The sequence below is a fragment of the Quercus lobata genome, chromosome 5, assembly GCF_001633185.2.
Source record: "Quercus lobata isolate SW786 chromosome 5, ValleyOak3.0 Primary Assembly, whole genome shotgun sequence".
Taxonomy (NCBI): Eukaryota; Viridiplantae; Streptophyta; class Magnoliopsida; order Fagales; family Fagaceae; genus Quercus; species Quercus lobata.
In genome coordinates this window covers 26176835-26188013 of record NC_044908.1, presented here as the reverse complement: position 1 = coordinate 26188013, position 11179 = coordinate 26176835, and the positions used below count along the sequence as shown (strand labels likewise).

Sequence of the window (11179 nt, the reverse complement as noted above, 5' to 3'; positions counted from 1 at the left end):
AAGTTTCAGTTACTTATTTTAAAAACGTTTTCCCCCACATTTTAATGGACAATGGATAAACAAAAAAAAAAAAAAAAAAGAATAAATATATATACATTTTTTATTGTTCCTTTTGTTTTCTTCATTGTTAAATGGGGTCATTATTTATTGTTATTTCCTTTTTTATTTATTTGGTGATAGAAAACGTGAATGCAAGACATTAAGTGATTATAATATGACATAAGTACCTTAATGACCAGGTGGGGGATCCTACGTAATGCATTACTGAAGCAATTAGTTTATGGCCAATCCTTTTCTTGGTGTTTAAATAAATAGTAATATTTTTAAGACACGTGCATGCAATGCAAAGAGTTGTAAACTTAAAGAAGAGGTCCATTACTTTGAAAATAACACTCAACCAAAAGCAAGTACTTGTATTAATAACTACTAATAAAAAGGAACATACATGCTTTTAAAAAAAAAAAAAAAAAAGTAAAGTCAAACATTTCTTATTTGTTTTTGCCACAATTGGATGACTCATAGAAGGAGCATGAAATCAGAACCAAATCTGAATTTTGTTTTCTTTGTTGCGCGAGAAAGTAATAACCAGTTTCCACACCAATTAAAAAAATAAAGGAACATGGACGCTAAAGTTTGACGCTTCAAAAGCCACCCTTTTCGACTCTATAAATTATAAATACGCGCACAACTCAACCCACCTGTACTCATACTGGTTTCAGAGTATAGAAGGAAACTAATAAGTTGCTCAACTTCAACACAGAGACAAAAAAAAAAAAAAAAAAAAAAAAAAAAAAAAAAACCATTTCTATATTTTTCAGGTTCTGATCCATATAGCCTGAAACCTTGGCCTTATTTCACGTAAATTCGAAGAAACAGTTCTGGGTTTTGGTGGGTTTTAGCTGTTGTTGAGGCACTGATCTTTTGTAACAATGGAGAGTGGGGATATTTATAAAGCCGGTAGTAGTTTTCGACTAAGCAGTCCCTCAATGTGGAGGGACGCCACCATGGAAATTTTCTCGAAATCTTCACGAGAAGATGATGATGAAGAAGCTCTTAAATGGGCTGCTCTACAGAAGCTTCCTACGTACAACCGTTTGACGAAAGGTTTACTGACTACACCGCAAGGTGAGACCAGTGAAATCGATGTACATCATCTTGGACAGAAGGAAAGGAGGAGTTTGGTTGAGAGGTTGATGAAGGTCCCCGAGGAGGATCATGAGAAGTTCTTGTATAAGTTCAAGGACCGCTTGGACAGGTAACTTTGAGATATTATAAATTTTACTATATAATTCTTAGAAGTTGCCGTCTTAAATTTGAAGTACAAAACAGAAGATGTTAAGAAAATTATTTATTACATTGTTTGTGTAGTATCGAAAATATTCATTTCCATGTTAGTTTGTAAGTATTTTATAGAGGGACTGATATTAATTTAGCTTCTTTTTTTGTGCGTTAATTCTGTTTATCCAATTTCCTTTTATTTTGATTTGATGTATGTTTCATATGAATATTCAGTAATGGGTATTTTTTTTTTTTTGGATTTCTTAGAGTTGGAATTGCTATTCCCACAATTGAAGTCCATTTTGAGCATTTGAATGTTGAGGCAGAAGCACATGTTGGAAGCAGAGCTTTACCAACATTCTTGAACTTCTCTGTTAATATAATGGAGGTAATTACGCCTAAATAAATACACCATTTGTTATTATTCAACAAATATTGATGCCTTTTTTTTTTCGTTTCTTTTTAAATTCATTCTTATATGACTCATATTGTTTTTGATTTTAAAGGGTTTCTTGAATTATCTCCATATTCTTCCAAGCAGAAAGAAACATTTGTCAATCCTTCAAGATGTTAGTGGAGTCATCAAGCCTAGCAGGTGAGAAGATAGCCCTTTTTACAATTATCAAAATGAAGTCTCATTGTTTCATAATTTTTCTCTTTAGTGTTCCCTTTCCTGTTAGAAATTCTATTATCCATTTCTAACACGGTTTCTGTGTTTCACATAGAATGACATTACTTTTGGGCCCTCCAAGTTCTGGAAAGACCACACTCTTGTTGGCTCTAGCTGGAGAGCTTGATCCCGACCTAAAGGTATTAGGCAAATTTGAATTCTTACCACTGCATATTCTACTTTTTCTTCAGTACATCTAACGCATTGAGTAAAAATTCTTGTTCAGTTTTCTGGGAAGGTGACTTATAATGGCCACGAAATGCATGAGTTTGTTCCACAAAGAACTGCTGCTTATGTCAGTCAACATGACCTTCATATCGGAGAAATGACTGTAAGGGAAACTTTGGCCTTCTCTGCAAGATGCCAAGGGGTTGGATCGCGTTATGGTTAGTTAATTTAAAGGATTATTTTGTTCCTTTTTCTTCTTTTTATATTTCCTAAATTGTACTTCTGAGGAAGGATTATTTAAGCTTGACTTTTTTTTCGTATTCCCCTTCCCTTTTTATTTTGCCCCTACAGAGATGCTAGCAGAGCTAGCAAGAAGAGAGAAAGAGGCAAATATTAAGCCTGATCCTGATGTTGACATCTACATGAAGGTAGGAAGAAATCTATCGTCAATTACAACATTTGGAAGTTCTAGCACTAAACTTTTTATTTTTATTTTGAGAAGGGTTTGTGCCTCTCAAGATTGATGAGAATTAGATTTATGGATAATTACATTGATGGGTACCCTTGCAAATTTTACCTTTTGAGGAAATTTGTAGTATATGATAAAATTATGTTCAAATTAAAATCAAGCAAAACCAATCTTTTCTGTCCTGGTTTTCACAGCTTCCTTAAAATATGTATTGTCATTATTTGTCATTCTATTTGTTTGTTTCTGCTAATCTAGGCACTGGCAACAGAAGGGCAGGAGGTGAATGTGGTGACAGATTACATTCTAAAGGTAATAACAGCAAATTGTTGAATTGATTATGAAATTTTTTAGAAATTATCATTATAGTTCACTTTTATTCAATTTCCACATTGTTTTCAGGTTTTGGGATTGGAAGTCTGTGCAGATACCTTAGTTGGGAATCAAATGTTAAGGGGAATATCTGGAGGGCAAAGGAAACGAGTTACAACTGGTAAAGTCAAATTTGTAGTTCATATATACAGAATCACATTCTCTCTACAACTGTATAAATAATATCTAATGCTTAAATTATAGGTGAGATGTTGGTTGGACCATCTAAAGTGTTATTCATGGATGAAATATCTACTGGTTTGGATAGCTCAACAACTTTTCAGATTGTGAATTCAATCAAGCAATATGTTCACATTTTCAATGGAACTGCTGTCATCTCCCTCCTCCAGCCAGCACCAGAGACTTATAATCTTTTCGATGACATTATTCTCATCTCTGATGGCCAGATTGCATACCAGGGTCCCCGTGAACAAGTGCTTGAATTTTTTGAATCAATGGGCTTTAAATGTCCTGAGAGGAAAGGGGTGGCCGACTTCCTGCAAGAAGTGAGTTTGAATAAAGGTTTTTTTTTTTTGGTCTCATATATGCTAATGGTATTATTGTCTTCTAAAGAGATAAGCATTACAAGTAGAATCTCATATTTGGATTCATGTATAACCAATTTATAGGTGACTTCAAGGAAAGATCAGGAGCAGTACTGGGCACAGAAAGACGAGCCCTACAATTTTGTAACAGTCAAGGAATTTGCTGAGGCGTTCCAATCTTTCCATGTGGGACGGAAACTCGGGGATGAACTTGCAACTCAGTTTGACAAGGCTAAGAGCCATCCAGCTGCTTTGACAACAAGAAAGTATGGTGTCAATAAGGCAGAGCTGCTGAAAGCTTGCTTGTCAAGAGAATTCTTGCTCATGAAAAGGAATTCGTTTGTCTACATCTTCAAGTTCATTCAAGTAAGAGGAGCTTTATAGTATTTTTTTTAAACTTTCTTTTCTATATCAAATTTCATTATACCCAAATATGAGTAGTATAAACTTTTTCTTTTGTTTTCTACTTTTATCTTACGATAATGGCAATGGTTGTTATGACAACTTTCCTACGGACTGAGATGCACCGAAATTCAGTGACTGATGGAGGAATCTATAGTGGTGCTTTGTTCTATAGTGTTGTTGTCATCATGTTTAATGGTATTGCTGAGATGTCCATGACCGTTGCAAAGCTTCCTGTTTTCTTCAAGCAAAGGAAGCTCCTATTCTATCCTCCATGGGCATATTCTCTCCCTGCATGGATCATCAAGATTCCAATCACGTTTGCAGAAGTTGCTGTATGGGTATTCATCACTTACTATGTCATTGGCTTTGATCCAAGTGCTGGAAGGTAAAAGATAAAGAATAAATAAATAAAATCTTGCTAGTTTTTTGTCAACTTACAAAGATATGTTTCCCTTTCTTCTTCTTTTTTTTTTTTTTTTCATATTTCAAATTATATATTTTCTCATGTTTGTATTACAGGTTTTTTAGGCAGTACCTTCTGCTTTTAGTTCTTAACCAGATGGCTTCTGCATTATTTCGCTTTATTGGGGCAATTGGTAGGGGGGACCTGATTCTTGCCAACTCCTTTGGATCATTTGCACTGGTCACGCTGTTTGCTTTGGGTGGCTTTGTCCTGTCAAGAGGTATAATTTAATATGTGGCTTTTCTTTTTTAATTGGACAAAATCTTTTCTATTACTTCTTATTTGATTGTGTCCTCCCACAGAGAACATAAAGAAATGGTGGATATGGGGTTACTGGATTTCACCGATGATGTATGCACAGAATGCTATTGTAGTTAACGAGTTTCTTGGGAAGAGTTGGAGACATGTAATTTCTTAAACTGCCATTGTTAACTTTTTTTTTTTACAATGTTTCTTAATATTTTTTTGACATTTGAACCGGTTTTTTTACTGAAGGTTCTCCCAAACTCAATGGAATCACTAGGAATTGAAGTTTTGAAGTCTCGCGGATTCTTTACACATGCATATTGGTATTGGATAGGAGTGGGGGCATTAATTGGATATATATTACTTTTCAATGCTGCCTTCACTCTGGCTCTCACATATCTCAAACGTGAGTACCTCCACCTTTTCAACTTCAAGGCATACATGTGAGAGATTATGTATTAATGTTGTCTAAAATATTGTGCAGCATTGGGAAAGCCACAGTCTGTTAAATCCGAAGAACCTGAAAGCAATGGACAGGATTACAGATCTAGAGAAAACAACTCAAGTCACAAAACAAGCATAGGTGATATATCTCTTACAATGCATGCTTGTTTGTGTGTGTGTTCTTGTATTTTTTAATCTTTTAATTTCTCTTAAATCCAACTAATTTTTTTTGACCTGCAGAGAATGGATATGAAATTAAGAGGGGCAGTAATACCTCTAGCCTCTCATCTATTAGCACAGACGCTTCTGTAGAGATCAATCAGAATAGGAATAGAGGAATGATTCTTCCATTTGACCAACATTCCATTACCTTCGATGAAATAAAGTACTCTGTTGACATGCCACAGGTAACTTGTAACATATAATATAAAAATTTTGGAAATGATATAGTTTCCTGTTCCAGTCATTCTAATTTAAAAACTGTGCAGGAAATGAAGAATCAAGGTGTTACCGAGGATAAATTGGTGCTCCTGAAGGGTGTGAGTGGTTCATTCAGGCCAGGAGTTCTCACAGCACTGATGGGTGTAAGTGGTGCTGGTAAAACAACTTTGATGGATGTACTAGCAGGTAGAAAAACTGGTGGATATATCGATGGGAAGATCACGATTTCTGGGTATCCAAAGAAGCAAGAAACATTTGCTAGAGTTTCTGGATACTGTGAGCAGAATGACATTCACTCTCCTCATGTAACTGTCTACGAGTCCTTGCTCTACTCAGCATGGCTTCGTTTATCCCCTGATGTCGATTCTCAAAAAAAGATGGTTGGTTTCCCAAACTTGAAAGTATCTCTGGCATTGGGTTTCTCCTATTTGTTTGATTGCAATTCACAGATGTTGCAAGGCAAGTCATTTTTGAAAAGTTGGTTGTCAAACTAAATTTGGTTGAGCTAAGTCAGACTCAGGTTTTGCTTGGGGCCTCGGTTCATGGTTGGAGTAATAACTTTTTTATATTATAAGCTTGTAATTCTTACCTTGTGTGGTTAATTGGCTATCCAAAAAAAAAAAAAAACTCTTTCCTTGTGTGCTAAGACGGACCAGTCAAGAGACCTTATAAGCATGATTGATGTCATCAAAGCCATGACAGCATGTAGTGAGGAATCAACATTTTTGTTTGGTTCACAAAATTTTTCATGGTAGCTGAGCTAAGTGTTGTAAATGCTGATTTTGTATTCATATGTTACACTATAGGCTTTATTACAATTATCTCTGAATGGTAAAGAATTTTAGTCAAATACAAGCAGATTGAATATTTCACCAGTCTGTGAAAAAGAAAAGAAAAGAATATTTCACCAGCTTGTTATGCAGTTTTTTTGAAAATGAAAAATGGTTGCAGATGTTTGTTGAGGAAGTTATGGAGCTTGTGGAGCTGAAACCGTTGAGGCAGGCATTAGTCGGGTTGCCAGGTGTGAATGGTCTCTCGACTGAGCAACGTAAGAGGCTAACAATTGCAGTTGAGTTAGTTGCCAACCCCTCCATAATTTTCATGGATGAACCAACCTCAGGGTTGGATGCTAGAGCTGCTGCCATAGTTATGAGAACTGTGAGGAACACCGTTGACACTGGAAGAACAGTTGTGTGCACCATCCATCAGCCAAGCATTGACATATTTGAAGCTTTTGATGAGGTGAAAAATACTAATAAATTAAAATGTATGGAACTTTTGTTCATATTCTCTTCTGTATATGAGAATGACATGTTTAACATGACATTGCAGCTATTCCTATTGAAGCATGGGGGACAAGAGATATATGTAGGGCCATTGGGTCACCATTCTTGCCATTTAATCCAGTATTTTGAGGTATGATGTTACTGAATGTCAGGAAATATATACAGTCAAACTTTCAACTCTAGATCTTAATCTTTCTAAATATTTGCTAATACAAGTACCTCTCTTATCTTTTAGGGAATAGAAGGAGTAAGTAAAATTAAAGATGGTTACAATCCAGCAACTTGGATGTTGGAAGTTACTTCATCAGCACATGAAACAACGTTGGGGATTGAATTTGCTAATGTGTACAGAAATTCAGAGCTGTACAGGTAGATCTATTTATATACTACCTGTCTAAATTATGCGATCAAATCTTTGTCCCTATACTTAGATTAAAACCACCCACATATCTTTTTCATATGTTGGGGTTTTTTTTTTTTTTTTTTTTTTTTTTTTTTTTGTGACTAAACCTGTACAACTGAATGGCATATATTTCAGGAGAAACAAGGAACTTATTGAACAATTGAGCATCCCTACTCCTGGATCGAAGGACCTCTATTTCCCTACTCAATACTCACAGTCATATTTCACCCAATTCATGGCTTGCTTATGGAAACAACATTGGTCGTATTGGCGCAACCCCCTATACACTGCTGTAAGATTTATCTTCACAACTGTCATAGCCCTGATGTTCGGGACAATGTTCTTGAACCTTGGCTCAAAAACGTAAGTTGCAACTGGGGAACAAAGAACAATGTAATTGTGCAAATTGCTCCAATTTCTTTGAGAATTTGTATTAACTTTCAACATTAATAAATACAGGACAAAGCAACAAGATTTGTTTAATGCAATGGGTTCCATGTATGCTGCTGTTCTCTTTATTGGAGTTAAAAACTCTAATTCAGTGCAGCCAGTGGTAGCTGTCGAACGAACAGTCTTCTATAGAGAAAGAGCAGCTGGGATGTATTCAGCATTGCCCTATGCGTTTGCACAGGTAAGAACCATTTGTCAGGATTTTGTTGACTTAGTTGTACTGTTAAATTTGTTTAGAAACACTACCATTTTGATATGATAAAAAAATTTGTGTATTAAAAACTGCGTTTTTAACATCATGCTCTACCAATGTATGATTATGAAATTTCATCTTTTATTGCAGGTTCTGATTGAAGTCCCATACGTTTTTGTACAAACTTTGTTCTATGGTGTTATTGTATATGTATTGATTGGATTTGAATGGACTGCTGCTAAATTCTTCTGGTACCTATTCTTCACGTATTTCTCACTGCTGTACTTCACCTTCTATGGCATGATGACTGTCGCCGTGACACCAAACCACCACATTTCTTCCATAATTGCCTCTGCATTTTATTCAATATGGAATCTCTTTTCTGGATTCATAGTTCCACGACCTGTAAGTTTTTCCACTTTATTTCAATTGTATTCCTGTTTTTTTTTTTTTTTTCCTCCTCTCTCCTTTACTTATGTCAGATATTACATATTTCTAATCGTTTTTCCTTGTTCTTTTATTTTCCTACCTTGTCAACAATAGAGGATCCCTATTTGGTGGAGATGGTACTCTTGGGCATGTCCATTAGCCTGGACCTTGTATGGGTTGGTTGCATCACAGTTTGGAGATAAGAAAGACGTGCTTGATACTGGTGAAAGAGTGGAAGATTTTGTGAGAGACTATTTCGGTTTCCATCATGATTTCCTAGGAGTGGTTGCAACAGTCGTTGTTGGGTTTGCAATACTATTTGCATTTATCTTTGCTGTGTCTATTAAAATGTTTAATTTCCAAAGGAGATAGATGTCAAAATTTGAAATATCATGGGAGAAGATGAGAAAGGAAGAACGGAAGAGATTCAGATTCACTCGGTCACTAAGACCTACGTCCACAACGTCAAAAGCCAAAGGGTTACATTTTATTTATTTATTTAATTTAATTGATAACATGTTACAAGGGAGCCCAAATTTATATTGGGATTTCTGTAGTTTGAAATATATTTTCTATCAATTAACCTAATGTATATATTTGAACTTCAATTCCATTTCAATATAATTGATTTCTCTGATTTCTTTAATTACTCTAAGCAATTATTTTCTTGATTTCGTCTTCAAATTTTGTAAAGTGTAACGATTTGTAGAAATGATCAAGTTGTACTTCCCCAAAATTGCATTACAACATTTTTACAAACTGTTGATATGGCTTTAACATTTTCCAATTAGTTATTGAAAGTAAAAATGTGATGTTAGTGTTAGGCCTATATTAGAACTAGTAAAAATTTGTCATATAAGTAGGTTGTAAAAATGTTGTAAAATAGTTTGTGTTTATAGCATTACTCCAATAACTATTTGAAAAATGCTAAAACCACATTAGCAGTTTGTAAAAATATTGTAAAATAGTTTGTGTTTGTAGCATTACTCATATTCCAATCTACCGATTAAAATAAAGACTTTTGCAAATGCAATAATCATTTATCTTCACTACAACAAAAGTGGGCTATGGTGACGAAATCTAGTGAGGATAAACAATTTCGTCACCAGATGATAACATTTAGTGAGGAAAAGAAGAATCCATCACCAAATATTATAAAAATTTTAAAATTGGTGACGAAATCAATATTTCGTCACCAAAGATGTACCAATTGGTAATGAAATATTTATTTCGTCACTATAAGTCATAAGAAAAAAGTCAAACCTAGGGTGACGAAATATTCGCATCACCAAAGACTTACCAGAGGTGACGAAATTCTAAATTCGTCACCCAATATTAGGATGTAGGTGTTTTTGATGACAAAATAAATTTTCGTCACCAATTGTTTAACCAAAGACTAACTAGAGGTAATGAAATTCCAAATTCATCATCCAATATTAAGATGGAGGTGTTTTTGGTGACGAACTAAGTGTTCGTCACCTATTTTTTTAGTTTCCAGAGATATTTTGGTAATGTTTTAAGTTTTAGGGATATTTTGGTAATTTTATGATTTTAGAGGTATTTCGGCCATTTTTTAGGTTTAGTGTGCATTTCAACAATTTTAGAGGATTTTAGGAGTACTTTGGTTATTTGCAAGTTTTAGGGGCAATTTGGTAATTTTAATTATTGGGTAATTAGGTGGGTTGGGGTTTACCCATAATAATTTAGTTGAGTTAGATTTGGATTAGATTTAATTAAAATAATGCATAAAAGATGAGTTTATAGATCAAAGGATAAATTACATCCGATTGTCATGAAAATTGGTGTGCATGTTAAGAACATATAGAAAATGTAATCCAATGGTTGGATTTTCAAAATATAAATTCAATAATAAATTATTAAGTGATGTAACATTTTTTAGAGTTACATCACGTGTAACTTGAACCTAACTCTATATTTCTTAATTCGATGTAAATTAGGACAAATCTACCGTTAGATTACATTATCTTCATATATTTTTCAAACTTATAAAATTTCAAACTAATCAAAAATTAATAGCCATGTAATCAATCAATTATCTATATTCAAGTTTTAGTAGTTTAAAATAATGCATAAAAGCTGAGTTTAACGATCAAATGGTAAATTACGTCCGATTAGCATGGAAATTAGCATAAATGTTAAGACCATATAGAACATGTAATCCAACGGTTGGATTTCTAAAATATAAATTCAATAATAAGTTATTTGATGGAGTAAAATTTTTTAGAGTTACATCAGGTGTAACTCAAACCCAACCCTATATTTATTAATTTGATGTGAATTTTGACAAATATACCATTAGATTACATTATCTTTATATATTTTTCATGCTTAAAAAATTTCAAGGTGATCAAAGATTAATAATCATGTAATCAATCAATTGTCTAGATTTAAGTTTAAATAGTTTAAAATAATGCATAAAAGATAAGTTTATAGATCAAATGGTAAATTACATCCGATTGGCATGGAAATTGGCATGCATGTTAAGAACATATAGAAAAAGTAATCCAACGGTTGGATTTCTAAAATATAAATTCAATAATAACTTATTGGGTAGTGTAACAATTTTTTTAGTTATGTCAAGTGTAACTCGAACCCAACCCTATATCTCTTAATTCAATGTGACTTTTGACAAATCTGCCGTTACATTACATTATTTTCATATATTTTTCATGCTTAAAAAATTTCAAGGTGATCAAAGATTAATAACCATGTCATCAATCAATTATCTAAATTCAAGTTTTAGTATTTTAAAATAACGCATCAAGGATGAGCTTAACGATCAATGGTAAATTACGTCTGATTGGTATGAAAATTGGCATGCATGTTAATACCATATAGAACATGTAATCCAACGGTTGAATTTTTAAAAAATAAATTCAATAATAAGTTATTTGGTGGT

At 33.7% G+C, this 11179-nt stretch overlaps 1 protein-coding gene across 2 annotated transcripts; it reads left to right on the top strand.

Annotated features, from left to right (window-relative positions):
• Window positions 1-779: 779 nt before the first annotated feature.
• On the top strand, window positions 780-8897 carry LOC115993074 (pleiotropic drug resistance protein 1-like). Of its 2 annotated transcripts, XM_031117355.1 has the most exons (24): window positions 930-1255; window positions 1546-1666; window positions 1785-1873; window positions 2004-2088; window positions 2175-2334; window positions 2468-2544; window positions 2841-2894; window positions 2985-3075; window positions 3159-3460; window positions 3584-3865; window positions 3973-4289; window positions 4424-4587; window positions 4670-4773; window positions 4863-5019; window positions 5098-5196; window positions 5298-5464; window positions 5546-5878; window positions 6450-6740; window positions 6831-6914; window positions 7020-7153; window positions 7323-7550; window positions 7647-7818; window positions 7981-8235; window positions 8374-8631. In XM_031117355.1, exons 1-24 carry the CDS (start codon window positions 930-932, stop codon window positions 8629-8631), a joined length of 4350 nt encoding a protein of 1449 aa, XP_030973215.1. The 2 variants fall into 2 exon arrangements, with proteins under 2 accessions (XP_030973214.1, XP_030973215.1); XM_031117354.1 differs by having other exon boundaries at window positions 780-1255; window positions 6450-6914; window positions 8374-8897.
• The last annotated feature ends 2282 nt before the right edge of the window (window positions 8898-11179 follow it).